Source organism: Eimeria necatrix, genomic scaffold, assembly GCF_000499385.1.
Source record: "Eimeria necatrix Houghton genomic scaffold, Enh_scaff138, whole genome shotgun sequence".
Taxonomy (NCBI): Eukaryota; Apicomplexa; class Conoidasida; order Eucoccidiorida; family Eimeriidae; genus Eimeria; species Eimeria necatrix.
The window spans coordinates 1-26744 of record NW_013652122.1 but is presented as its reverse complement, the minus strand read 5'-3'; the positions used below and the strand labels follow the sequence as shown (position 1 = coordinate 26744).

The 26744-nt window shown below is 61.9% G+C and overlaps 6 protein-coding genes across 6 annotated transcripts; 3 read left to right on the top strand and 3 right to left on the bottom strand.

Annotated features, from left to right (window-relative positions):
* Nucleotides 1–1076: 1076 nt before the first annotated feature.
* Nucleotides 1077–7604, bottom strand: ENH_00012370 (hypothetical protein, conserved; the record flags this gene model as incomplete). The annotated part of the gene is made up of 9 exons (XM_013578967.1): nucleotides 1077–1892; nucleotides 2210–2360; nucleotides 2725–3003; nucleotides 4088–4248; nucleotides 4597–4686; nucleotides 4888–4965; nucleotides 5149–5247; nucleotides 5553–5760; nucleotides 5908–7604. 9 exons carry the CDS (start codon nucleotides 7602–7604, stop codon nucleotides 1077–1079), a joined length of 3579 nt encoding a protein of 1192 aa, XP_013434421.1.
* A 1459-nt stretch (nucleotides 7605–9063) lies between these two features.
* Nucleotides 9064–10064, bottom strand: ENH_00012360 (hypothetical protein, conserved; the record flags this gene model as incomplete). Its single annotated transcript, XM_013578966.1, has 3 exons — nucleotides 9064–9124; nucleotides 9452–9572; nucleotides 9707–10064. 3 exons carry the CDS (start codon nucleotides 10062–10064, stop codon nucleotides 9064–9066), a joined length of 540 nt encoding a protein of 179 aa, XP_013434420.1.
* A 1394-nt stretch (nucleotides 10065–11458) lies between these two features.
* Nucleotides 11459–12878, bottom strand: ENH_00012350 (hypothetical protein; the record flags this gene model as incomplete). The annotated part of the gene is made up of 2 exons (XM_013578965.1): nucleotides 11459–11983; nucleotides 12477–12878. 2 exons carry the CDS (start codon nucleotides 12876–12878, stop codon nucleotides 11459–11461), a joined length of 927 nt encoding a protein of 308 aa, XP_013434419.1.
* A 1934-nt stretch (nucleotides 12879–14812) lies between these two features.
* Nucleotides 14813–17388, top strand: ENH_00012340 (hypothetical protein, conserved; the record flags this gene model as incomplete). The annotated part of the gene is made up of 4 exons (XM_013578964.1): nucleotides 14813–15647; nucleotides 15763–15846; nucleotides 16290–16476; nucleotides 16773–17388. 4 exons carry the CDS (start codon nucleotides 14813–14815, stop codon nucleotides 17386–17388), a joined length of 1722 nt encoding a protein of 573 aa, XP_013434418.1.
* Nucleotides 17389–22879: 5491 nt separating this feature from the next.
* Nucleotides 22880–23377, top strand: ENH_00012330 (hypothetical protein, conserved; the record flags this gene model as incomplete). The annotated part of the gene is made up of 1 exon (XM_013578963.1): nucleotides 22880–23377. One exon carries the CDS (start codon nucleotides 22880–22882, stop codon nucleotides 23375–23377), a length of 498 nt encoding a protein of 165 aa, XP_013434417.1.
* Nucleotides 23378–24757: 1380 nt separating this feature from the next.
* Nucleotides 24758–26683, top strand: ENH_00012320 (hypothetical protein, conserved; the record flags this gene model as incomplete). The annotated part of the gene is made up of 1 exon (XM_013578962.1): nucleotides 24758–26683. A coding segment is annotated over one exon (1926 nt), but the record flags the coding sequence as incomplete, so codon positions are not given.
* Between the last annotated feature and the right edge of the window lie 61 nt (nucleotides 26684–26744).

The following is a 26744-nucleotide window of genomic DNA, read 5'->3' as shown; positions in this document are numbered from 1 at the left end:
CAGAGGGCCCCTCCTTTGTTTGCCCCCTGTTGGGGGGCCAAGCAGCGGCCTCTGGGTGAGGGGGCAGGCCAAAGCTGCAGCTGCAGCAGCAGCAGCAGCAGCTGCTGCTGCTGCTGCACTTCTAGCTAGTTGTAACTTAACTCGTTGACTTGCCCTCTGGCGGGGCAGTCCTAGGAACTCGCACTTCCATAGACACTAAGCCACTCAGCTCCACTCAGCTTCAAAGGTGGGGTTGTTGTGTTGACGAGCTTCTAGACCAGCCCGCCTTGGGGCCCCACGCGGGCCCACAGGGGCCCCTGGGGGCCCCCACGGGCCCCCCAGGGGCCCCTGGGGGCCCCCACGGGCCCCCCAGGGGCCCCAGTATGGCCCAGGGGGCCCCAGTATGGCCCAGGGGGCCCCTTGGGCCATATTCCCCCTGTGGCTGGAGACAAAGACATGGGCTTTTTCCCAAAGGTCAACACCGGGGGCTATTTAGCTGCTAGTGGTGCAGCCCGGACTTAATTTGCGCACAAGACCGAGGCGGGCTTAGGCAGCAAGCAGCAAATTAACAAACTCAAAAAGCCCAGCTTTCTTCTCTACTGATTAGCTTCTGTGGGCAGCAGCAGCGCCACAAAAGGCTGCAGCAGCAGCGCAGCAATAGTGTGGGGGCACTTTGCTCAGTTTGCTGCTGAAAGAGAAGCAGAGCCAAAAGGCTGCAAATTTCTAAAGAGGTTTAGGAGCAAAGGCTCAAAATAAACTATCAGAACTGGCCTAGACTGCTTCCTCGCTGTGCACCTAGGGCAGCAGCAGCTTGCTGCTGCTGCCTGTGCAACTGGGGCAGCAGCAGCTTGCTGCTGCTGCCTGTGGAACTGGGGCAGCAGCAGCTTGCTGCTGCCTGTGGCGCCCCTTCACGGGCACTGCAGCAAGCTCTTGGGGGCCTCAGGGGCCCCCCTGCATGCCCTGGGGTCTTTCTAGAGGGCACTTCGAGCAGCAGCAGCTCCGCTGCTGCCAGCTGCTGCCTGTAGGGCTCAGAAGATGAAGAGAGCCCGCAGGGGGGCCCCCGTTGGGGGCCCCCCAGCCTGAGGGCCCCAGCTAGTCTAGAGGGGGCTGTAGAGCCTTGTGGGGGCCCGGGGCCCCTGCCGCAACTTGGGCTGAACTGTGGGGTGGCCCGGCTTTGCTGCAGCCCCGCTGCTGCACTGACAAGCCCTGCCGGGGCGAGTGAGCTGCGCTGCAGCAGCACTGGGGGCCCTCAGGCGCTGCTTCGGGCCTGTGCTGCGGGGGGCCCCGCTGCTGGGGGGGCTGAAGCTTGCTGCTGCTGCGAGGCGGGGTTTTGCTGCTGCTGCTGGCTTTGCTGCCGCTGGCTTCGCCGCTGCTGCTGCTGCCTTCGGCGCTGCTGCTGCCCGCGGGGCTGCTGCTGCCTTCGGGCTCCTCCCGCTGCAGCAAAGAGGGCCAGCAGTTCTCCTCATGTTGTAAACTGTGTCTTGAAAGACAAATGCACTGCCCCTTTCCTGGGGCCCCCAGCAGCCCACGCCGTGGCTGGCTGGCAAGCTGCTGCAGGGCAGCAGGCGGCAAGAAGAGAGCCTGGAAACTGAAGAGCGGGCCCTGCTGCTGCTGCTGCTGCTGCTGCTGCTGCTGCTGCTGCTGCTGCGGCAGCGGGGCCCCCCGTCCAGGGGGCCCTCTGGGGCCGCGCCCACTGCTGCAGCCCCCGCAGCGCTGCGGCGCCTAGGGGGGCCCCTCTTGCCGTCGGGGGCCCCCAAGTCCCCCTTGGACTTCACAGAACGAAGCCGGGCTTGCTTTGCCTGTGCCCTGGGGGGCCCCTGGCTGGGGCTGGGGGCCCCATGGGGGCACACTTCGAGGGAAACTGCGCGGCCGGACTCTTTTTGTCTTTCTTTCAAGTAACGAAACTCTTCTTCCTGTGCAGCAAAAGACAAAAACTCTGCATGCATTATGCAAAACGCATGCAAACCCTCCGGGGCCCCCCTTTAGGCCTGCTGCTGGGCAAGCCCAGAAGAGGCTCTAGGGAGTTTAAGGCTAACAAGTCCGTAATAATGCCCCACAAGACATTAAACCCTAAACCCTAAACCCTAAACCCTAAACCCGAACCCTAAAGCCTAAAGCCTAAACCCTAAACCCTAAACCCTAAACCCGAACCCTAAACCCTAAACCCTAAACCCGAACCCTAAACCCTAAACCCTTATTCGCGCAGAGGACGGTCTCAGTGCAAAGTCACTTCGAAGTTGTGAATGAATTCTTTGGCCGAATAGTCTTTTCCTTCAAAAGAAACTTTCAGTTCTCCTGAAGTGCTGAGGCGCATGGCCACTGCGAGGTGTCCGTACAGGTAGATTCCTTTGCAAATGCGGGTAAAGAGCACTTTGTTGATTCTGCAGCAGCAGCAGCAGCAGCAGCAGCAGCAGCAGCAGCAAAGCCGCAGCACAAAGCTAGCAGGGGCCCTTTGAGTCTGGGGGAAAGGCCCCCACTTCCCCCCTTAAGGCCCTCAAGAGGGCCTCATTTTGGGGCTTTTTGCATGCAGAAGCTGCAGTGCAGCAGCCCCACACGCAGATGCATGCACCCCGGAGGCCCCCAAGGGCTTCACTGTAAAAGGCCTAAGCTGAGGCAAAGTCGAGCCTACAGGGGCCCCCAAAGGCCTACGCGGGCAGGCGCTTAGCCCGGAAGCACAGCAGCAGCAGCAGCAGCAGCAGCAGCAGCAGCAGCAGCAGCAGCAGCAGCAAGAGCTGCTGGGCTTACCGAGCGTTGCTCAACGCAGCCACAGCCGTGTCCACCGCGTCGTCCTTTCTGTGCTCATAGCCCGTGGAGGGCCCCACAGTGAACCTCATGACGGGCCCGCTGGCCCCCAGGGGGGCCCCCTGATCTTCAATGGCTGCTGCAGGGGCAGGGGGGCCCCCCTGGGGCTGCTGCGGGCCCTTCTCCCCAGCGGGCTCTGGGGGCCCCAGGGGCCCCAGGGGCCCCAGCGCTGCCTCCGAGGGCCCCTGGGGGCCCCCTGTGGACTCGCTGCCCTCTGGGGCCCTGCAGAGCAAAAAGTGCAGCAGCGAGGCAGGGTGTGGGGCCCCCGAAAGCAGCAGCAGAAGCAGCTCTTGAGGTTCTCTACACTCAGCAAAGGCTGCGCAGCAAAGGGGGCCCCCTTGAGGCCTTACTTGCTGCTGCTTCCGGCCAAATCTTCAGCAGCAAAAGCCTCCTGCTGCGGCATGGGGCCCTCTGTGCTGGGGCTGGGGACGGGGGAGGGCGCGGCCTGCGAGGGGGGAGCGACACAGGACAAGACAGGCCCAAATGCAAGCTAGCCACAGCTAGCTACAGCTAGCCACGGCTAGCCACAGCTAGCTACGGCTAGTCACAGCTAGCTACAGCTAGCCACGGCTAGCCACAGCTAGCTACGGCTAGCCACAGCTAGCTACAGCTAGTTACAGTTGGATACGCCAAGCTACGTCTAGCTACAGCTAGCTACAGCTAGCTACAGCTAGCTAGTGCTAGCTACAGCTAGCTAGTGCTAGCTACAGCTAGCTACGGCTAGCTGCCTCCAAATTGCTCCCTGTGGCTGTCTCTGGGGCTGCTGCTGCTGCTGGCCTAATTGCCTGTCGCCAAGCCTCCTGAGGGGCCCCTAAAAGGCCTCGAGCTGGGGCGCAGTTTGGGTGGGGGCGAAGCCTCACGGAGTCTCTGCAGCAAACACCACAGGGGCCCCACATTCATTTGCATGCACTTGCATGCAAATGAATGTGCACTTGCATGCATTCTGGAGATTAGCTAGGCCGGCGCAGCAGCAGAGGGGCCCCCAGTCTAAAGCCCTTTCGTGCGGCTGCCTTGGGGCCCCGCAGAAACCTGCGAAGAGGGGGCCCCCCTGCAGGCCCTGCGTGCTGCTGCACTGTGCTGCAGCTTGTGCTGCTGCGCTGTGCTGCAGCGTCGTGCTGCAGCGCTGCGCTGCGGCTCTGTGCTGCTGCGTCGTGCTGCTGTGCCGTGCTGCTGCGGTTTGCTGCTGCGGTTTGCTGCTGCGGTTTGCTGCTGCGGTTTGCTGCTGCAGTTTGCTGCTGCAGTTTGCTGCTGCAGTTTGCTGCTGCAGTTTGCTGCTGCAGTTTGCTGCTGCACTCTGTAGGCTCACGCTTGGCTGTCAGAGTCAGGCTCTGTGGAAGCAGTGGGGGCCTCAGTTTGGGTGCTGCGGCTTTCAGTTTGGGCTCGAGGCTGTGCAGCAGCTTCGGGGGGAACTTTCCTTAGAAAGGCCCCCACAGAAGCCAGAGCTTGCCTGCACACTGTGACTTCGCGCTGCAGCAGCACAGCAGCAGCAGCAGCAGCAGCAGCAGCAGCAGCAGCACGAGGAGCGTCAGCAGCTACAGCAGCAGCAGGGCCCCACGAACACTCAAACTGCGTTCTGTAGCAGTGTTGCTGCTGCTCTGGAGTTTGCTGCAGCCTTAAGAACTTGCTGCTGAAGCCAGCCCCTCTGCAGCTGCCTCGCCAAGACCTAGACCCTACAGGGGGGCCCCCCAAGGGGGAACCCCCTGTAGACCCTACAGGGGGGCCCCCCAAGGGGGGCCCCCCTGTAGACCCTACAGGGGGGCCCCCCAAGGGGGGCCCCCCTGTAGGGTTTAGGTCCACAAGTGACCCTGGGCTCACCTCAAGGGCCACTGTGTGGGCCTCTTTGCTGGAGAGAAGTCTCCGCAGCTCTTTGATTTGAGTGGTTTGCTGCTCCGTCTGAGACCTCATCTGCAGAGAGCCGCAGCAGCAAAAGTTAACTGTTGCTGCAGCAGCAGCAGCAAAAGATCCCAGAAGTCGATCCCGTGCTGCTGGCCCCACAAAGCTCGCAGGGAAGTGGGAGCGACTGCTCCACGCATAATGCAGCAGCAGAAGCAGCAGCAGCAACTGCAGCAGCGCCAGCAGCAGCAGCACGATTAGCAGCGGGCGCACCTGCTGCAGGAGAAGCTTTTCTGCTGCTTCGGGCCCGTGCGCCTCTGCGAGTCTGTGGAAGTTCATGAGGGTTGAGGCCTGCAGAGCAGCAGCAGCAGCAGCAGCAGCAGCAGCAGTAGCAGCAGCAGCAGTTGCCTCCTAGAATAGGGGCGAAAGGCTAAGGCGAAGCCCTACACGGCACTCACGGGGCACCGGGCTGCAGCATCCCCTGCGGCTGCTGCTGCTGCTGCTGCTGCTGCTGCTGCTGCTGCTTTTCCTTACCTCTGCCTGCAGCTGTTCGTTTACCGCAGAGATAGAAGACAGATGGGCCCTGAGTTCCATTTCTGCAACATGTTTTCTCTTAAGGGCCTCTCTGAGGTGCTGCAGCAGCAAGAAAGCAGAAACACAAAGTCGCAGCTCCATGCACCTGCAGCAGCAGCAGCAGCAGCAGCAGCAGCAGCAGCAGCAGCAGCAGCAGCAGCAGCAGCAGCAGCAGCTCCTGCTGCGTACAGCAAAAGCCGCACTAGCACACAGAAGTATGTAAATTGGGGCCAACAACGCGAAGCCCCCTGATGGCCCAAGGGTCCCCCAAAGAGGGCCCCTGGGGCCCCTCAAAGAGGGGCCCCCGGGGGCCCCCTAAGAGGGGCCCCCCTAAAGCTGGGGGCCCCCCTGTGCCAGTGACAGACCTGTCTTTCGCTTTGCACGAGCTGCAGCTTCCGCTGCAGAGCTTCAAGTGCTTCTGCTGCTTCCTTGGCCTCTTGGGAGTTGGCCCCAAGGGTTTGCTGCTGCGCTGCTGGGGGCCCCGCAGCAGGGGGCCCCTGCTGCAGCGGGGGGGGGCCCCCCGCGCAGCTGCGGCGCAGCAGCTGCTGCCGCAGCCGCCAAAGATCTATTTCCCTGTGAAGACAGCCAACAAAGTTGTGGGTGGCCTGCAAAGGAGACACAAAAGAAAGCCCCAGCTCTTCACTTTCTGCGAAGCTTGGGGGCCCCCAGGGCTTCACTGCATGCAGTGGCAAAGTAGGTGACTAAGTGGCTGCCCTAGGCCTTGCTGCTGCTGCAGCCGCTGCCACTGCTGTTGCTGCAGCAGCAGCAGCAGCAGCAGCTGCTGCTGCTGCTGCGCTGCTGCTGCTGCTGCTGCGCTGCTGCTGCTGCTGCTGCGCTGCTGCTGCTGCTGCTGGGAGCGCACGCACCTGCTGCTCGGCCACAGCGAGGCGGGCCTGCAGCTCGTAAAGACTGGCCCTGAGGGCCCTGCGGCCTTCAGGACTTTCTTGCCAAAGTGCAGAATCTTTTTCCCCAAAAGTTTCTTTTTGGGGGCCCCCCTCGAGTGCTGAGAGTCCACACAGGACCCCCTGGGGGTCTTCAGCCCCAGCGCCCTTGGGGGGCCCCCCGGGGCCTCCGTCGTCCTCCTTGGGGGGGCCCCCGGGGGGCCCCCCGCAGTCCTTGGGGGGCCCCTCCGGCTGCTGCTGCCCCTCGTGGGCTGCAGCAGCAAGGGACTGCTGCGGCCCTAGAAGCGCGTGGGGAGGCGACTCACCGCTGCTGCTGCTGCTGCTGCTGCTGCTGCTGCTGCTGCTGCTGCTGCTGAGCAGCTGGAAGCAAGGCTCAAGGGGGATGCTGGTGGAGCTGCTGCCTCTGTTTCCTTGGCTGCTGTAGTAAACCAAGCTGCTGCAGTCAGAGGCATCAGAGGAGACGCTGAGGACTCCGTTGCTGCTTCTTCGTGCGGCACTGCTGCTGCTGCTGCTGCTGCTGCTGCTGCTGCTGCTGCTGCTGCTGCGAGGAAGGAACGGCTGTATGTCGGCGTCGCTGCATAGGGGAGGCACTGCAGCAAAGGCAGCAGCAGCAGCTGCTGCTGCAGAGCCCTGGAAGCTGCCTTTGTTGCTGCGCGGGCCTGCTGCGCCTGCGGCGGCGTCTTCAGCGGGCCCCTCTGCAGCAGCAGCAACTGCTGCTGCAGCACTAGCAGCAGCAGCTGCTGCTGCTGCTGCAGAGCCAGCAGCAGCTGGTGCTTCTCCCGGGGAGCAGCAGCTAGGCAGCGCCAAAGCCCCTGGGGTCACTTCAGGCTGCAGCACTTTGCATGCAGCATAGAGCCGGGGCCCCAGCAGCCGCTTGAGCACGCTGCTGCTGCTGTCTGCTGCTGCTGCTGCTGCTGCTGCTGCATCTCCGCGCTGCTGCTGCTGCTGCTGCTGCAGAGGGAAGACAGCCCCCTCATCAGGCAAAGCCTCAGTCAGGGGGAATGTAAGGGGCCCCCAATATGCATCTTTTAAGAGGGCCCCCGGGTCACCTGGGGGGCCCCCCGGGCTAATTGGGGGGCCCCCCGATAGTGTGGAGAGTGCTGCGTCATCACTGCTGCTGAGTTGCTGCTGCAGCAGGGTCTTCTGCTGCTGCTGCAGTGACTTCTCCCTCTCGAGCTGCTCGTGCTGCTGCTGCAGCAGCTGCCGCCTCTGCTGCATCAACTGCTGCTGCTGCAGCAGCCGTTGCTGCTGAGCAGCTATGGCTGCAGCACTGCAGGTGCACGCAGCAATGCTGCAGCAGCAGACGGGGCAACGCCGCAGCCATGTCTTTCCCCGTGCTGCAGCAGCAGCAGCAGCTGCTGCTGCTGGAGCTGCTGTCCCCGTGGCTGCTGTTGTTGCAGTTGCTGCATCAGAGACCCCGGAAGTGAGCCGGCTCTGGGACTCCAGGCCTTTTTGCTGCAGCGAGCTCGAGGGCCCCCAGCTGGCGGGGGGCCCCCTATCTGCTGCCTCTTCCATGGGTAAAAAAGGGTACTGGGGGGCCCCTGGGGCTGCAGGGTACAGGAGCTGCAGCAGGGGCCCTCGAGAGGGCCTCCTGGGCGCAGCAGCAGCGGCGGTGAGGCCACTGGTCTGCTGCTGCTGCTGCCGCTGCTGCTGCCGCGGCCTCCGCAGCTGCTGCTGCTGCTACTGCTGCTGCAGACTGAAAAATGCTCTATTATTTCGTATTTGTGAGGTGTAGCAGCAACTTCAAGCCGCAGACGGGCAGGTGCAGCAGCAGCTGCAGCAGCCGGCAGCAGCAACCAGGCGCAGCCGACTGTGGCCAGCTGGGGGCCGGAGAAAAGACAGAGAGGAAACAAAAGACAAATAAATGAATAAATTAAAATTGGGTCCAAATAGAGAAGTAACAAATTGTGAAGAGGGAGGAAAAATGAAGAAAAGGCGCTTCGGGCTCGCGCGAGACTCGGCGCCGACCACTGCTGCTGCTGCTGCTGCTGCTGCTGCTCGTGCCGCTGCTGCAGCTGCTGCTGCAGCTGCTGCTGCTGCTGCTGTTGGTGCTGCCGGTTTATTGGGATGGTAAATTCACCAGATTAAAGATAAAGACGGAAAGGGAAAACCAAACAAAGGCAGGCTGCTGCAGCAGCGGCCCTGCAGGGCCGCCAGGCCAGCGAGCGGCGTCGATTGCTTCTCTGTTCATCTTTCTTGCGCAACTTTTGTTCCATCTTCATTGAAAATCATTTTTAAATACTTTTTTTGATCTATTTTGCAGAAATTCAAACCCTTTTGTCTCACATGTACCTCCGTTCGGCCCCCTGCAGCCCCCCCCGTAGACCCTAGACCCTAAACCCTAAACCCTAAACCCTAAATCTTATTGCGGGGCCACAGCGAAAACCCCAAACCCTAAACCCTAAAAGATAGACCCTAAGAGAATCAATGCAGCAACTAAAGCCTAACCCCTAAACCCTAAACCCCAAACCCTACAGATGTGCTGCAAGCTCGGAGACGTCCCGGGGAGAACTTAAACCCTAAACCCTAAACCCTAAACCCTAAACCCCAAACCCTAAACCAAAACTAGAATAAACTTGCTGCTGCGGAGTTCCCGCCTGGCCAAACATGAGCAGCCGCAGCAGCAGCACAGCTGCTGCTGCTGCAGCCTCAGCGGCAGCTGTTGCTGCTGCCTGCGTCCTTGCAGCAAAATATTAACCAGCTGCTGCTGCTTCTGCTGCTGCTGCTTCTTCTGCTGCTGCGGGAACACTTACACGCGGCGCTCTCACTGCTTCTGCTGCTGCTGCTGCTGCTGCTGCAGCAGCAGCAGCAGCAGAAATGCTTCCTACGGTCTGACTGCCCCATAGGAGGGCGGCTTGCCTGCAGCAAAGGCTGCGCCTCTATCGATCACAGATCTGCTGCTGCTACTGCAGCAGCAGCAGCAACTGCTGCTGCTGCTGCTGCAGCAGCAACTGCTGCTGTTGCTGCAGCAGCCTTAGAAGTCTAGTCCCGCCTTCCGCGCTCCATCAGCCAGCGCAGCAATTCTCCCTGCATATCTGAAAAGCGAAAGTGCAGCAGCACAGTATTAAACAGCTGCAGCAGCAGCAGCAGCTGCTGCTGAGGCAGCAGCTGAGCAGCAGCAGCAGCAGCAGCTGCTGCTGTAGAAATGAAGCAGCACGGCGTTGAGCAGCTGCAGCAGCAGCTGCTGCTGAGGCAGCAGCGAAGCAGCAGCAGCAGGTGCTGCTGCTGCTGTTGAGGCGGCAGCAGCTGCTGCTGCAGCGGAAGCCTGTGCGCGTGGCTGCTGCAGCAGCACGGCCCCGGCTAAGCAGCAGCAGCAGCAGCAACGCATGCATGCAAGCAGCAGCAAAGGGGCCCCCACTTACTTGTATTGCTTTCTGTCGAAATAAACTTTAGAGACTCCAGCCCGAAGGCCCCTTGCTGCCACAAGGGCCCCCACAGCTGCTGCTGCTTCCAAAGTGCCCCCGTGCTGCCTCGCCACCAGTCCTGCAGCAGCAGCAGCAGCAGCAGCAGCAGCAGCAAAAGCAGCAGCGGGAGATGTGGCTGCTGCTGCGTCCAGAGGACGGCAGCAGCAAACCCCGGCACTCGTCCGCCGCTTCCCCCAGCAGCAGCAGCAGCACCAGCAACGGCGCAAGCTGCACCCTCTGCAGCAGCAGCAACAGCAGCAGCAGCAGCAGCAGCAGCAGCAGCAGCAAACTTGCCTCTTTTTCTCTTGACCTGCTTCAAAGTGCCAGCAAGCTCTTTGTCCATCGAGGAAGCAAAAGCAAATGTCTGCTGCCCCGAGGGGTCTGTAATGCATGCATAAATGTGGTTGTTGCTGAGGGTTGCTGTCAGCCGCAGCCGCCTGCTGCTGCTGCTGCTCGCAGCAGCAGCAGCAGCAGCAGCAGCAGCAGCAGGTCCCGCTGCTGCGGCAGGCGTTGCTGCTGCTGCTGCAGCCTCCGCGGCCGGAGGCTGCTGCTCTGCTGGCGTCTCGCTCATTGTCCACAGCACCCTAATGCCCCCATCTGGTGCTGCTGCAGCATCAGCAGCAGCAGCAGCAGCTGCTGCTGCTGCTGCTGATGCTGCTGCTCGCTTGTTCTCCCTGGAGAAACAGCAGCAGGGTTCAGGGGGCCCCCCACAGCGCCGCAGCAGGGGGGACCCCTCTTCCAGCAGCAGGGGGGCCCCCCTGAGGCTGTCTGTGGGGCCCCTCAGCAGGAACGCGGAAGCGCTGCTAGCAAAGTGCAGCAGCAGCAGCAGCAGCAGCAGCAGCAGCAGCAGCAGCAGCTCCGCCAGCAGCTGCCGCTGCTGCCTCATAGCGGGCCTCATGCTGCAGCTAAACCCATTCACAAGTTGCCTCTGGGGGGCCCCCCGGGGGCCCCTCTCTGCACACTGAGTGTCGGGGGCCCCCGGGGGCCCCTGGACGGGCCGAAGCAGCAGGGCCCCAGCCAGGCGAGGCCGGTCTAGAGGCCCTTATACACTAAAATATATTAATTTAAATTATTTTAAATTAATTTAAATTAATTTAAAAAGCAAAAATGCACAAAGGAAGAGAAATAGACCGAAAAATCGAGCAGCAGCGGCTGCGGGGGGGCCCCCCTGCTGCTGCACGGGGGGCCCCCAGGACCCGGGGGGCCCCCGGGGGAGTTTGCAGGAAAGAAAACCCTAATAGCTGCCTGTTATACTTATTAAAGAAAAAGAAGAATGTCTGTGCAGCCTTCTGCCCCAACAGCAGCTTCAACAGCAGCAGCAGCAGCAGCAGCAGCAGCAGCAGCAGCAGCGACAGTGACGACTTGAGTTTCAGCGGCAAAGAAGCGAGGGTAGAGGGAAGGGAGCCACTGCAGCAAACGCTGCAACAGGAGCTGCAGCAGTAACAGCAGCAGCAGCAGCATCAACACCAGCTGCATCAGCAGCTGCATCAACAGCAGCTGCAGCAGCAGCTGCAGCAACACCAGCTGCAGCAGCAGCAGCAGCAACACCAGCTGCAGCAGCAGCTGCGTGCACCGCCGCCCGCAGCAAGGGCTCTATTACGCGCTGCAGCAGAGGCAGCAGCTCTGCACCCACGAGAGAGCAGCAGCAGCAGCAGCAGCAGCAGCAGCAGCAGCAGCAGCAGCAGCATGATAAATCTGGAAGCAGGCTATCCGCAGCAGCTGCCAATAAAGGGAGACACGGAAGCAGCCGTGTCAGGGCAGCTGACTCGTTTTGGGGGAAGCCAAATGGGGGGGGGCCCCCAAGAGGGGCCCCCCGGGGGGCCCCCCGCAGCAGGGGGTTTGCTGCTGTCCCCTTTTAATGAAATCCTGCAGGGCTCAGCTCATCCTGGAGTTTGTTTTTTTCATTTATTTTTTAAATGTCTTTCGTTGCTGAGGTGAAGAAATTAAATTTGTTTTTGCTTCTCCTTAAGGCTGCTGCGGGGGCCTTTGCTGCTGCTGCTGCCCACTCGCCCCTGCTGCTGCTGCTGCTGCTGCTGCTGCTGCTGCTGCTGCAGCTACCTGTTTGGCTCGGTGCTGTTTGCGGGGAGAAAAGGAGACAGCGACTTTGTTGTCTCTTTTGTCCTCACTTTGGTGCTGCTCTCTCTGGACTTCTGGACTGTCAAAAACGTCTCCGGCAGGTCTGCTGCTGCTGCTGCTGCTGCTGCTGCTGCTGCTGCTGCTGCTGCTGCTGCTTTCGCTGGCTGCAGCAGCAGCGGCCTTCCTCCTGCTGCGGCGTTGCAACGCTGGCTTTTCTGCTGCTGCTGCTTTTGCTTGATTTTCTTGGCTGCTGCTGCTGCTGCCGCTGCTGCTTCCGCTCGCGCCCCGCCCACGGCCGATCAACAGCAGCAGCAGCAGCAGCAGCAGCAGCAGCAGCAGCAGCAGCAGCAAGAACAACGTCTGCTGCTGCTGCTTGTTTTTGTTGTGTCCCTGAAGAATGCTTGTAGGCCTCTTCTGGCAGCAACGCATAGCAGCAGACGGCAGCGCTGAGTGGATTTTCCAAAAGGCCCCCGTGAGCTGCTGCTGCTGCTGCTGATTCTATTTGCTGCTGCTGCTGCTGCTGCTGCTGCTGCTGCTACTGCTGCTGCTGCTGATCTAAAAATGCAGGACAGTGAAAAGGAGGGATGGGGTCTTGCGCGTAGGCTCACGGCTTTGTCGCTACTGCTGCTGCTGCTGCTGCTGCTGCTGCTGCTGCTGCTGCTGCAGGAGGGCCGCAAAGTGTGCGCAGTGGACTACCGCGTCTTCTGGGGAGGTCTTTTCTTTTTCGTTTTAATTTGGTTTGTTTTTTTTCTGAATTGTCTCGCGAGTTTGGATTTCCTCTGGGTGCGGCTTTCTTCTATGCAGCAGCAGCAGCAGCAGCAGCAGCAGCAGCAGCAGCAGCAGCAGCAGTAGTTTCCTCTCTGCTAGAGCCTTTCTTTCTCTCCTCTGTCTGCCTCTTTCGCTTTACCTCAGCGGCTCTTTGCTGCTGCTGCTGCTGCTGCTGCCTGCGCTGCCGTTGCTGTCTCTGCTGCTGCTTCTCTTGCTGCTGCTTGATTTGCCACTTTCCTGCTTCTGCTGCTGCTGCTGCTGCTGCTGCTGCTGCAGTCTGTGATGGCGATCGTGGGCTTGGTTCTTTCGAGCACAAATTTCGTTGCCTACTACAAATGCGCTCGCTGTGCGTCTCCGCATCTGCTGCTGCTGCACTTGCTGCTGCTGCTGCCGCTGCTGCACTTGCTGCTGCTGCTGCTGCTGCTGCTGCACGTGCTGCTATGCTGTTACGGCTGCACCGGCTTCTGCTGCGTCTGCTGCTGTTGCTGCTGCACCGGCCCTCGCTGCACCTGCTGTTGCTGCACACGCCGCTACTAAACATATATTGCTGCTTTATATGCTGCTGCTGCTGCTGCTGCCGCTGCAGCTGCTGCTGCTAGCCAGGGCTTGTAGTGTTGCTGCGCGCTTTGTGTAGCTGCTGCTTCAGAAGCTTCTAAGCTCACCGCTGCCTCTTCCCCATATGTTGCTGCTGTTGCTGCTGCTGTTAATGCTGCTGCTGCTGCTGCTGCTGCTGCTGCTGCTGCTGCTGCTGCTGCTGCTGCTGCTGCTGCAGCTCAGTCGCCAGCCGAGTCAGCGCTCTCGAGCCTGCGCGCTGCCACTTGGCGGCACGCGGTGATGTCTCGTCTGGGCTTTAGGTAGCAGCAGCAAGCAGCTGCAGCACATTCTGTTTCTTTTCAGCAGCAGCTGCACCTCAGTTTTGCTGCTGCTGCTGCTGTAAGCAGCAGCAGCAGCAGCGACAGCAGCAGCAGCAGCAGCAACGCAGTGCACGGGCATCAGCCCCGTCAACTTGCCCTTCCCAGAGAAGGCCTGCAGGATTTGCTGCAGTGCATTCGGGCCCCTCCCCAGCTAGCTAGCCACTGCTGTGGCTAGCTAGCTAGCCACTGCTGCGGGTAGCTAGCTAGCCACCGCCATGGCTAGCTAGCTAGCTAACTCGCCAGCTAGCCAACTGCGCAGCCAGGGCTCAGCTGCCCCCCAGTGGGCAGTGCAGCGAGTGGCTTGGCAGCAATTTGTTGCTGCTGCTGTTGCTGCTGCTGGCTAGCCAGCAGCAGCAACCGCAAAACACTGCAGCATTTGCTGCTTGCTGCTGCGCTGCCCTTTTGCCAGCTTTCAGCAGGTTGGGGGCGGCCGCAGCTGAAGGGCCAGCTGGCTAGCTAGCCAACTAGCTAGCTAGCTATCTCGCTAGCTAGCCAACTAGCTAGCTGTCTCGCTATCTAGCCAACTGGCTAGCTACCTCGCTAGCTAGCCGGCCACCTGGCTAGCTAGCTAGCGGCTACCTGGCTAGCTGGCTAGCCAGCCACCTGGCTAGCTAGCTAGCCAACCAGCAATTAACTGATTAAAAGGCTAGCTGGCTAATCAACTAGTGGGCAAAAGAGCGACGGGTCACCTGGCTGGCTAGCTGGCTGGCTAGCCACGTAGCGGGGCAGCTCTCTAGCTAGCTAGTCAAGTGGCGGGCTAGCTAGCTAGCTGGCTAGCCGAGTGGTAGGCTAGCCACCTAGTTAGCTAGCCATGTGGCTATTTAGCTAGCTAGCTAGCCATGTGGCTAGCTACCTAGCTAGCTAGGCATATGGCTAGCTAGCTAGCTAGCTAGCTGGGTGGCGGGCTAGCAATCTAGCTAGCGGGAGAGAGTACTATTCGGGGGGTCACCTGCTGCTAAGTGGTTATCCAGTGGGGCTGCTGCTAGCTGCTGGCACTCCTGCCAGCTTCAAAGCAGCTCCTGCAGCAGCGGCTGCTGCAGCACCTGCTGCAGCAGCTGCTGCAGCAGCTGCGGCAGCTAGCTGCAGCAGCTGCTGCAGGCTGCGTAGCTGGCGGGCAGTACAGCTGCTGCAGCGTCTCGCGGGTCTATGCTCCCTCCTTGTCGCATCTGCCTTCTCAATTTAATTTTTAAAAATTATAAATAATTCAAAATAATATTTTTGTTTATTTTATTTATTTTATTTGCTGCTGCTGCTGCTGCAGCGCGCCAGCTGCTGCGGGCCCCGCGCTGTGGGGCCCCGGCCTCAGTGGGTCTTCTTCGGCGCTGCTGCTGCAGCGGAATCTCGCGCGAACTTGCTTCTTTGCACAATAAATGAATAAAAAAAGAAATAAATATCATTTTTTAATTAAATTAATGAATTAAAAGGTAAATTTGTCCATTTTCCCCGCAAGAACGGCCCCCGGCGCTGCCCGTGGCTCCTCCTCGAAGGCCCCCCAGTAGCCCTGCGGCAGCAGCCGGGGGGCCCCCGCCCGCGCAGCAGCTTCAGCGGGCTTTAGTACCCTATGGGTTCAAAGAAGGTGTCGAGGGGGCCCCCCGGGGGCCCCCCTGGGGGCCCCCCCGGGGGCCCCGCGCCGGGTGCTGCGGGGGGGGGCCCCCCGGGGGCCCCCGAGGCCCCCGAACTGGACGAAGCTACGCTGCAGCGGCTGCAGCAGCAGCTGCTGGAAGACGAAGAGTTTGCTGCAGACATGAGGGCTTTGCTGCTGGCCAAGTTTAGGGCCAAACACCGCAAGGGGGGCCCCCAGGACTGCAGCAAGGGGGGCCCCCAGGACTGCAGCAAGGGGGGCCCCCAGGACTGCAGCGAGGAGTCTGGAGAAGAGTCTGAAGACTCTCTAAACCCTCAGCAAACCCTAAACCCTCGACAAACCCTAAACCCTCAAGACCTCCGCAGACTCCAACAACTCGGCTACCAACTCCAACCCCACGAAAGACTCATCCCCAAAAGCAAGTCCCACACTACAACAAGACCCTCGGGGGCCCCCCAGGGGCCCCACAGGGGCCCCCAAAGGGGCCCCAAAGGGGCCCCACAGGGGCCCCCAAAGGGGCCCCAAAGGGGCCCCACAGGGGCCCCACAGGGGCCCCCAAAGGGGCCCCAAAGGGGCCCCACAGGGGCCCCCAAAGGGGCCCCAAAGGGGCCCCACAGGGGCCCCATAGGGGGCCCTCAAAGGGGCCCCACAAGGGCCCCCAGACGAGGCCCACAGGGGCCCCACAAGGGTCCCACAGGGGCCCCCAAAGGGGCCCCATCAAGACCTCAAGTGGGGCCCGTGTGGGCCCCCACAGGGGCCCCTGAGGGGCCAGCAGCAGCAGCAGCAGCAGCAGCAGCAGCAGCAGCAGGGCCTCGCAAATGTCTGGAAGTTTATCTTTTTGTTTTATTTGTTTTATTTTTGTTTTATTTTTGTTTTATTTTTGTTTTATTTTTGTTTTATTTTTGTTTTATTTTTGTTTTATTTGTTAGAAAGAAAGGCCTCCAAAGTGGCGGATGGGAAGGCTCTTGAGGAGGAGGAAGAAGCAGCAAATTCGGCTGTCTCGGATGAACAGGGTGAGGCCTGGGATCGTCTGGGATCGTCTGGGATCGTGTGGGGTTATCTGGGATCGTCTGGGATCGTGTGGGGTTATCTGGGATCGTGTGGGGTTATCCGGGATCGTCTGGGATCGTCTGGGATCGTGTGGGGTTATCTGGGATCGTGTGGGATCGTCTAAGATCGTGTGGGGTTATCCGGGATCGTCTAGGATCGTTTGGGATCGTGTGGGGTTATCTGGGATCGTCTGGGATCGTGTGGGGTTATCTGGGATCGTCTGGGGTCCTTGGGATCGTGTGGGATGTGCTACTCGTGCTTCCCCTCCCGCTGCTGCTGCTGCTGCTGCTTCCCTGCTGCCGCTGCTGCTGCTTCCCTGCTGTCGCCGCTGCTGCTGCTCCTCCCACGGCTGCATCTCCCACTGCTGCTGCTGCTGCTGCTGCTGCTGCTGCTGCTGCTTGTGCAGCTTTGCTGCAGAAGCTGGAGGAGCTGAAGTACGAGCCGCCGCCGGGAATGCGGCGAGTGCCTTTTGTGGAGACTCTGGCCATTGTGGTCAGCCCTGCTGCTGCTGCTGCTGCTGCTGCTGCTGCTGCTGGGGAAGATGGGAAGGAAGCAGAAGAAACTTTGGACGATCTCAAGAGGGAGGCCCGCTTGTACGCTGCTGCTGCTGCTGCTGCTGCTGCTGCTAGTTGTCCTGCTGCTGCTGCTCTGCTGCTTTTTCTCCTCTTCGTGCTGCTTCTTGTGCGCTGCTGCTGCTGCTCCTGCTGCTGCTGCTGCTCCTCTTCCTGCTGCTGCTTCTTCTGCACTCCCCCTGCTCTTCCTCCGGTGCTTCCTCCCGCTCCTTTAGCCTTGCCTTTGCCGCTGCTGCCGCTGCTGCTGCGCGCGCACACCTGCTGCTGCTGCTGCTGCGCGCGCTCACCTGCTGCTGCTGCTGCTGCTGCTGCTGCAGCGCGAGTTTGCTGCAGGCGACTGCGCCGGTGGCGCTGGCGCGGCTGCGGGCCGTGGGGCTGCAGTTCAGCAGACCTGGAGATTATTTGGCGGAGATGTTGAAGAGTGAGCAGCAAATGGGGCGGGTGCGTGCGCAGCTGGAGGCGGAGCAGCAGCAGCAGCAGCAGCAGCAGCAGCAGCAAAACCGCAGCTTCAACCGCAAGTTCAACCGCCTCAGCGGCCACCAAGTCGTGCAGCAGCAGGAAGCTGCTCGCAGACGCAATCTGCAGCTCAAGGCCATTCAGCAGTGGCGCAGCAGCAGGCAGCAAGCCCGCAGCAGCGGGGCCCCGCAGCAGGAAGCAGAAGAGGCCTTTGACCAGTGGCTCTTGGGGCTGCAGCAGCAGCAGCAGCAGCAGCAGCAGCAGGGGGGGGCCCAGGGCCTGCTGCCCAACCACGGACGCAGCTTCAAGCAGCTGCAGCGCCCGGGGGGCCCCCAGAGGAACCCCAGCAGCAGCAGCAGCAGCAGCAGCAAAGGCAGCAGCAAAGGCAGCAGGAGAAAGGGCAAACCCACCAAGCGGGGCCCCCGCTCTGCACGGGGAGCCAAGAAGGGCCCCCGCAAGAAGAAGAGGCTTGCTTAGCTGCAGCAGCAGCAGCAGCAGCTGCAGCAGCAGCTGCAGCAGCAGCTGCAGCAGCAGCAGCAGCTATAGCAGCAGCTGCAGCAGCAGCTGCTTAGCTTACGCTGCGCTGCAGCAAGCAGCAGCGGACTCAGCAACGCAGCAAGGGGGGCCCCCAAGACAAACAAAACCCTTTTTTAGGACTTATAAACACTCCCAGCTAGCCAATAGCCAACCCCACAAATGCTGGGGGCCCCTAATAAACACAAAAAGCAAACAAGACTCCAAAGACGCCCCACAAACTGCAGCAGCAAACCCACATAACACACCTGCGGGGGGCCCTCGGGGGCCCTGGGGGGCCCCCAGAGCGACTCCTAGCCCAGGAGAGGCACAAACGGAATTAGAGAAGGAAATCAAAGCAGAAATGAAAGTGGAAATGGAAATAGAAATAAAAATGGAAATAAAAAGAGAAATAGAAATTAAAATAGAAATATAATTTAAACAGAAATAAGGAAGGAGATTTAAGCAGGAAGTTCGGGATCGCAGCACGGAAGATACTGCCCATGGGCAGCAGCCGAAGCAGCTGTCACAGGCTTTGCTGGTCGCCGCTGCAGCAGCTGCTGCAGCAGCTGCTGCAGCAGCTGCTGCAGCAACCTGCTTCTGCAGCAGCTGCTGCAGCAGCAGACAGCGGGTGGCCCGCTCTGTCTTTGCTGCTGCTGCTAGTGGCAGCCGAACGCCCTGTGGGGTGGACCTTCTGGCCTCACAGTTGCTGCTGCTGCGTAGGCAGTTGCTGCTGCCGCTGCTGCAGCGAGCTCGCTCTCCTGCCGGACCAGCAGCAGCAGCAGCAGCAGCAGCAGCAGCAGCAGCAGCAGCAACGGGTAAACAGAGTAGATTATTTCTTAGGCAGAGACACAAGATTTGTTCAGCAGCAATATGCTGCATGCAAGACGCAGCCGGGGGAGAAAAGAAAAAGAAAAAGCAGCAGCAGCTAGCTGCATCCTACAGAGCAGCAGCCCAGGGGGGCCCCTATGTGACTTCGAGGCAGCAGCAGCTGCAGCAGCAGCTGCAGCAGCAGCTGCAGCAGCAGCTGCTGCTGCAGCTGCGGGGCCTTCAGGCCGCCCGCAGCGTTTTTGCTGCTGCTCGTACAGAGACAAAGTAGAATAGAACTCTGGCCTCGCAGCTCTTTGCACATAAGCAGGGCTGTTGGCAGCAGCAGCAGCAGCAGCAGCAGCAGCAGCAGCAGCAGCAGCAGCAGCAGCAGCAGCGCATGCCTCTATCTGCTAGTGTGGGGCCATAAGCTTTTGGCAGAGAAAGTGTGGGGCCGCCATTTGCGGCCTTTCTGGAGTTCTGCAGCAAAGCGCGACTGGCAGTGACTCTGTGGGCTGTACGTACACCTGAAGGGCGTGGCAGCAGCTGTGGGGCGCCAGGCCTGAAGCTGTGGGGCCCCATTTTGTATCCTACTGCTGCTTGTGCTGCTGCCGCTGCTGCTGCTGCTGCTGCTGCAGCATTGGCGGGGGGGCTGCTGGCTGCGGGTAAGGGAGCCGGCAAAAGGGGCTGAAATTGCAGTGAAATCGGCTCAACAACTCAAAAAATGACAAATAAAAAATAAATGTTTTGTTTTTGAACATATTAGAAAGACTGTTCGAGCTAGGGAGCTGGGGTGTACGTACAGGTCCAGCGGACAGCTCGCAGCGGCCGGTGACCCCGAGGCCCCGCCTGCGCGCGGCCTGAACGCCCGCGAAGTCGTTTAGTTTCTGTTTTTAATTGTAGTATTTCATTTAAAAGAATAAAAATAAATAAAATTGAAATTAAAACGGCGAAAAAGACTGCGCGGGGCCTCACACAGAGCAGGGAACCCACCGGCTCCCCCGCCAGGGCTATTGTGGGCGCGGGCGTCACCATCCGCTGCCAGCGGCATTTTCGGGGTTTTGCCTCCTTCTCTTTCTCAATATTTTCAATTAAAAGATATTTTCAGCAAAAATAACCTAAAGGGGGGCCGAGAAGGACTAATAATGAGCCCCCAGGCCTGCGCAGGTGACCCTAGCTAGCCTTTTGCTTCGCTGCAGCCACCGGGGGCCCCCAGAAGCACTTTTTCTTGGCCGCAGCAGCTATCTCTGAGGCCCTCTGCTGCTGCTGCAGCCCCTTGTGTGTCCCGGGGGCTGTTGGGGCCCTTGCGGGGTCCCCCAGGCTGCTTCTCCCGCTGCAGCAGCAGCCCCAGGCGCTGCCAGGGCTGCTGCGCCCCAGCCAAGGCCCACACAAGCCAGGGGGGCCCCCCAGGCTCCAGGGGCCCCACAATGCCGCGGCCTTTGCCCCAGGAAGCAGAGGGAGCGGCGGAGCGTTTTGTTTCTCCTTTTGAATTGCCCCCGGGGAGCTGTTCCCCGGGGCCCCCGGGGGGCCCCCCGGGGGGCCCCCCTGGGGGGCCCCCCAGCACTCCCTGCAGGGGGGCCCCCGCGAGCCCCGCCCGATGCCCTGCTGGGGGCCCCCCGGGGGCCCCCCTCGTGCCGCAGCCCCAGAAGAGGGCCCCCCCCAGGGGGCGGCAGCAGCTGCAGCGGGGGCCTAGGGGCCCCTCAGTGCTGCAGCAGCAGAGCCCAGAGGAAGCAGCAGCAGCAGGAACTACTCAGGCCTCCGACGGTAGCCGCCTTTCCCCCGCAGCTGTGGGGCCCCTGGCCCCCGAGGCCCCACAGCAGCAGCAGCAGCAGCAGCAGCAGCAGCAGCAGCAAATCAAAGCCCCTCGCCTAAATGACCTTTTGGGCCCTTTGGCTTTTCAAGAACATGCGGAGGAAAAGACACAGCCCTCAACCCCGCCCAGCCAGCGGCTGCTGCTGCAGCAGAAGCAGCAGCAGCAGCAAGAGCCGCAGCCGCAGCAGCACCTGGGGCTGGAACGCGAGACGCCCATATCAGCAGCAGCAGCAGCAGCAGCAGCAGCAGCTGCTGCTGCTGCTGAGGGCTGCTGCTCTCCGTCGAAGCCCCGCAGCATATCGCAGCCGCGAAGTCTGCGGGATCTGCTGCCTCGGCTGGCGCCGTCTCGTGAGTTGCTGCAGCAGCTAGTGTGGCAACTCATCTGCTGCTGCTGCTGCTGCTGCTGCTGCTGCTGCTGCTGCTACTGCTGCTGCTGCTGCTGCTGCTGCTGTGTCGCAGGCCGCCTCGCCTCAGTACCCTTCTCCGCCAGCTGCAGGGGCCCCTCTTCCCCTGGGGGCCCCCGGGGCCCCGGGGGCCCCGGGGGCCCCGGGGGGGGGGGCGAGGGGCCCGCAGCAGCAGCAAAGCAGCAAGAAGAGTTGCTGCTGGGGCCTGGGGGGCCCCCCCTTTGCCGGAAAGTCTCGGGTCTCCGGGGGCCCCCTCACGAAGGGGGCCCCTCGGGGGGCCCCCAGGACCCCAGAGGGGGGGGCCCCCAGGGCCCCCCAGGGGCCCCAGGGGTAAGTGCAGCAGCAGCAAAAGCCCCTCTGTGACCCTCTGCATGCGCAGCTAGCCCGAGGGGCCCCGGGGCCCCCGCTTGGGGGAGCAGCAGCGCCTCGGGGGGCCCCACAGAGTGCAGCAGGAGCTGCTGCTGCTGCTGCTGCTGCTGCTGCTGCTGCTGCTGTGCTGCAGGGTAAACCCTCCTCTGGAGTGCTGCTGTGGCTGCTGGCCGTGGGGGGGGCCCTCAGCATCACTCTGGGCTGTGTTGCTGCAGTGGGCACTTTGATGACAGCAGCAAAACGTGAGCCCTCTTTGGGCGGTTAGGTCTTCGTGGGGACTAGGGTTTAGGGTTTAGGGTTTAGGGTTTAGGGTTTGGGGTTTAGGGTTTGGGGTTTAGGGTTTGGGGTTTAGGGTTTTGGGTTTGGGGTTTAGGGTTTGGGGTTTAGGGTTCGGGGTTTAGTGCTTGGGGCCCAGGGGCTCTAGGGCGGAGGGTTTGCAAAACCCTAAACCCTAAACCCTAAACCCTAAACCCTAAACCCTTGCTGTGGCTCTCTCCCGCGCTGCTTCTTCTTACCGATTCCCAAGGCCCTCTCTTTCCTCTTTGCTGCAAATGGTTTTACTGTTTTTATTTCTTTTTCTTTAGACTCTTTCTTTGTTGCTTTTCTGTCTCCTTTTCCGCTAATTTAATTTTATTTCTTTTTTGTCTTTTTCTTTTTCGGGGCTTTTTGCTGCTCCCTCCGGTGTCTGTACACTCGAAGTGCATGCGCAGCAGCAGGGGCCCCTCAGCTGCTGCTGCCCCTTTGCTGCGGTTTGCTGCTGCTGCTGCTGCTGCTGCTGCGCAGTCTCGGAGGCCCCCCTGGTGTTTCTGGAGAGAAGGGGGGCCCCCTGGGAGCGAGGGGGCCCCCCCGGGGGCCCCCCGGGGAGGCCCCCCAGGAGGCCCCCGGGGGCCCCTCCCGAGGGGCCCCCCGGGGGGCCCCCCGGGGGGCCCCCTGGGGGGCCCCCAGAGGGGCTGCTCCAGGGGGCCTCGGCGCTGGGGTGGGGGGCTAAAGACGGGAGTCTTCTGGGGCCCCTGAGGGAGGACCCCGGGGGCCCCGGGGCTGCTGCTGCTGCTGCTGCTGCTGCTGCTGCTGCTGCTGCTGCGGCCAGCTGGGACAGCTCCAAAGTGTTTCTTGTCTCTGCTTTTGCTGCAAGGCCAGCAGACATTTCTGAGCTCAGGGCCCTCCCGCTGCAGCAGCTGGCGCTGCTGGGGGCCCTCGTTTTGCAGGTGAGGCCCCAGTGGTCCATTGCTGCTGCAGCGTGGTGACCAGTGGTCCATTGCTGCTGCAGCGTGGTGACCAGTGGTCCACTGCTGCTGCAGGCCCCGCAGCAAGAGGCTTGGGGCCAGAGGTGACGCGGCCTGCTGCTGCAGCGCTGCGCTGCTGCCGCTGCTGCCGCTGCCGCTGCTGCTGCTGCTGCTGCTGCTGCAGCTGCGGCTGCGTCTTGCTGCTGCGCTGCGCTGCTGCTGCAGCTGCCTCCCGGGGAAGAACACCTCTTTAGAGTCGAAGACGCAGCGCGCAGTTTGACTTCGAGGGAGACGCTGCTGTCTCTCAGCAGAGGCCACACCCTTGTCCTCAAACAAGGTCTGCAGCACAGCAGCCCACGCTGCTGCTGCTGCTGCTGCTGCTGCTGCTGCTGCTGCTGCTGCTGCTGCTGCTGCTGGTGCTGTTGCTGCTGTTGCTGCGGTTGCTAGCGTTGCTGCTGGCGCTGCTGCTGCCGATTGTGCTGTTGCTGTTGCTGTTGGCGTCACCACTGCTGCTGCTGCTGTTGTTGATGCTGCTGTTGCTGCTGCTGCTGCTGCTGCTGCTGCTGCTGCTTTAGCTGCAGGGGTTTGGCGTTGCTGTTTGCTGCAGACACTGGCTTCCTGCTGTCTCCCGAAGGCTCCATTTTGGGGGCTTGGGAGTTGCCCGATCCCCACAAGGGGGGGACTTCTGCTGCTCTTTCGCTGCAGCAGCTGCAGCGCAAGTTTGAACTCGAAGCAGCAGCAGCTGCTGCTGCTGCGGCTTCTGCTGCTGCTGCGCCTGCTGCTGCTGCTGCGGGGGCCCCCCCCGGCTCCGCGCTGCCCCCGGCAGAAGAGGCAGCGGAAATGGGGGGCCAGGAGGCCCCAGCTAACCCAACAAGGGGGCCCCCAGTACCCACGGGGCCCCCAGTACCCAGGGGGCCCCCCTCCACTGCCCTCGATTATGCCCTTTTAGATGCAGGAGAGCCTCTTCTTAGTGGCTTTCCAGAGGCCCCTTTGGGGCCCCAGCGGCAGCTGGGAAGGGCCCCCAAGTACCCTTTCCAGGGTCTCCCAGGGGGCCCCCCGGGGGGCCCCTCTAGCCCTCAGTACCCTCTAGAACGCTTTGCAGGGGGCCCCCCTGGGGCAGGGGGCCCCCCTGGGGCCCCTTCTACCCTTCAGTACCCCCTACAAGGCTTTGCTGGGGGCCCCGCAGGGGCCCCCAGAGCTCCTCAGTACCCACTAGAGGGCCTCCCAGGGGGGCCCCCCAGGGCCCCCGGGGGCACTGCAGGAGGGGCCCCAGGGGCCCCCTCAGGGCTGAAAGTGGGGCCCTCAGAGCAGCAGCGCAGCAGCAAACTCCTGCTGTAGAATGAACAGCGAGTGCAGCGTGAGGGGCCCCTAGGGGGCCCCCAATGAGGCCCTGGGGGCCCCCCTGGGGGGCCCCTCGGGAGCCCCTAGGGGGCCCCCAAGAGGGGCCTTTGGGGCCCCAGTATAAGCCGAGAGGGCCCAAGGCAGCCTCGGGCCTGGGGCGCAGAGGCCAGGCGTTGTCCCGAGCCCCCAGCCCTAAACCCTAAACCCTAAACCCTAAACCCTTCTCGCCTTTAAGCCGTGAGTAGACCCTTATCACCCCTCAGTCGCAAACCCTAAACCCTAACTAGACAAAAGGCAAACCCTCACTAGGGCCCCAGAAACCTCTTTATTTCATTTTAGTCTAGTACCCAAAAGGGCCCCCAAACCCCGCTAAGCCAAGGGGGCCCCTGCCTCCAGGGGGCCCTCCAAAGGCAACAGGTTGTGCAGCAAATTAGCAGCTGGGGGCCCCCTTTTAAGAAAGGGTTTACTTGCTTTTTTTATTTTAATGAATTCCAAAAGGGGGCCCCCAGGACCCTCCCTGGGGGCCCCTGGGCCCCTCTGGCTTTGCTGCGTCTGCTGCTGGTCTGGGGTGTACGTACACCGCAGCTGGGCTAGTGTGGGGTCTTCCTAAACCCTCAGTAAACCCTAATTCCTGCGGGCCCCCAAACCCTAGATAAACCCTAAACCCTAGGCAAACCCTAAGTCCTGTACAGCCTGAACTCCCTATAACCGTAAACCCTAAATAAGCCCGAAACCCTAAAGAGCCCCCCAATAAACCCTAATGCTGCAGTAAATGCTAAATTTGCAGTAAACCCTAAACCCTAAGTAAGTCCCAAAACCCAATAAAAGCCAAACCTCAGCAAAGCGTAAACCCTAAACCCTAGATAAGCCCTTGTGCCCAGGCCTTCAGCCGCAAACCCTAAACCCTAAAAAGTAACAAAGCAAAACCCTTAAAGGTAATTAAAAGAAAAAGCTAAGAGGCGCTGTTGCGGGAGAAGGCCAGAGACGCGGTGGCGGGCGCCTCTTTGGGGCTTTTGGAGGAAACGCATGCAATTTAGAAGTCCATTTGAGACAAAAACTTCGAAAAAGTAATTAAATTGCATTAAAAGCTGCAGCAAAAGAAGAAACAAAAGAAAAAAAGAACTAATTGCTGCGGCGGGCTGCGGTCGCGGAGCTGGCGCTGCGGTGTACGTACAGCCCGTGCTCAGCGCAGCTCCTCCTAACTCCCGGACGCCATTTATTTGTTTTTTAATTCTTTTTTCTGCTTTTTCTTTCGCAAAAGGACTCAAACTTGCATTAGGGGCCCCCCTAGCCGGCCATGCCGCTCGCAGGGCGGGTCCTGTTCTTCTGTTCCTTCGGGGCGCCTTCAGGTGTACGTACACCCCACTCCCCCAGCAAATGACCCCCAAACCCTTCTGGGGCCCCTCCGGCTGCTGCAGGGGCCCCCCGAAGGCCATTTTGCCTTTGCTGCTGGCCCTCAGCCTTGCCCAGGGGCCCCCCGAGCTGCTGCTGTACAGCAAAGCCAGCAGCTGGGGCGCTGCAGCGCAGCAGGAGCGCCCTGCGCCCATTCCAGGGGCCCCAGGGGCCCCCCAGGGGCCCCCGGGGCCCCTGAAGACCCAGTCTTCTGCACACCAGCAGCCTCCAGCCCCCCTGGGCCTCGGGGGCCCCGGGGGGCCCCCAGGGGCCCCCACTGAGGGTTTAAATGCCCCTGCTGGCTCATCTGAGGAGCTGAGGGCCCTCTCAGGGGCCCCGGGGCCCTCTGTGGGGCCTTACGGGGGAAGTGGGGCCCCCGGGGGGGCCCCCCCTCGGCCTGTGGGGCCCCTGACAGGAGAATTTGGTGCTGCTGCTGCTGCTGCTGCTTCAAGGCTGCCTCCTGGAGAGGGGGGCCCCCTTGCTGCTTTTAGAGGGGCCCCCCTGCTGCAGCAGCAAAGCGCAGCAGCAAAATGGCCTGCAGGCAGCGCAGCGGGGGCCCCCCTAGAGGGGGGGGCCCCCCTAGAGGCTGGGGGCCCCTCGCAGCCCTTAAGTGAGGGCCAGTTGGTGGGCGCTGGGCAGGGAGAGCAGCAGCAGCAGCAGCAGCAGCAGCAGCAGCAGCAGCAGCAGTTGCTGCAGCAGAATGCACTGCGGCTGCCGCCGCAGCAACGGCCGCAACAGCAGGCCCAGCAGCTGCTGCAGCCACAGCAGCAGCAGCAGCCGCAGCAACAGCTGCTGCAGCCTTCAAGCCCACAGCAGCCTCCGGAAGAAGGCCTTGCAGCAGCAGCAGCAGCAGCAGCTGCAGCAGCAGCAGCAGCAGCAGCAGCTCCACAGAATGGACCCTCTTGGGCTCCGCTCACAGCCAAGCCAGCAAACCCACAAAGCCTTGCGGGGGCCCCCGCAGCAGGGGCCCCCGGGGGGCCCCCTTCTTTGGAGGGGCCTCAGGGGGCCCCTGTGGGGCCCCCTGGGGCCCCTCCAATGGCTTTTCCGGCTTCTCCAGGGGCCCCCTTGAGGGGCCCCCCAGGGGCCCCTCAAGACCGCCTGCCAGGAGCTGTTCTGGGGGCTGAAAAAGAGGCCCCAGAAACCCCCTCAGGGGCCCCCACGGGGGCCCCCACAGGGGCCCCCACAGGGGCCCCCACCGGGGCTCCGGCAGGGGGCCCCAGGGGGGCCCCTACGGGGGCCCCCTCAGAGGTCACCACAGGGGCCCCTGCAGGGGGCCCCACGGGGGCCCCTGCGGAGGTCTTGGGGGCCCCTGAAGCGGCTTCACCGGGGGCCCCCCCAAGTACCCTCGCAGCTGACTCCATGGGGGCCCCTTCAGGGGCCCCTGGCAGCAGCAGCTCAGCTGCTTCTCCAGAAGCCCCAAAAGCCCCAGAGGGGGCCCCCACTAATGCCGCAGCAGCAGGACCTGGGGGGGCCCCTGAAGGGGCCCCCAAAGAGGCCCCTAAAGAGGCCCCCGGAGGGGCCCCCAAGGAGGCCCCCTCAGGGGCCCCTGAGGGGGCCCCCTCAGGGGTCCCTAGGGTGGCCCCCTCAGGGGCCCCTGAGGGGGCCCCTGGGGGGGCCCCTGAGGGGGCCCCTGGGGGGGCCCCTGAGGGGGCCCCTGGGGGGGCCCCTGGGGGGGCCCCCGGGGGGGCCCCCAGGGGGGCCCCCCGTTCGTTTTGGGAAGCAGTAGTGGGGGCCCTGGGTTGTGAGGGAGTTTTGCCAGCTTCCTTGGGGGCCCTCTTGGGGAGTTTGCTGCTGCTGCTGCTGACGGGGGCCCTCGCAGCAACGGGGGGTACTGGGGGCGGGGCAGTCTTTTTGGCTGTTCTTTTGGGGGCCCTCAAGCTGCGGGTCCGAGACGCAATTCCCTTGAGCAAGGTGCTGCTGCTGCTGCTGCTGCTGCTGCTGCTGCTGCTGCTGCTGCTGCTGCTGCTGCTGC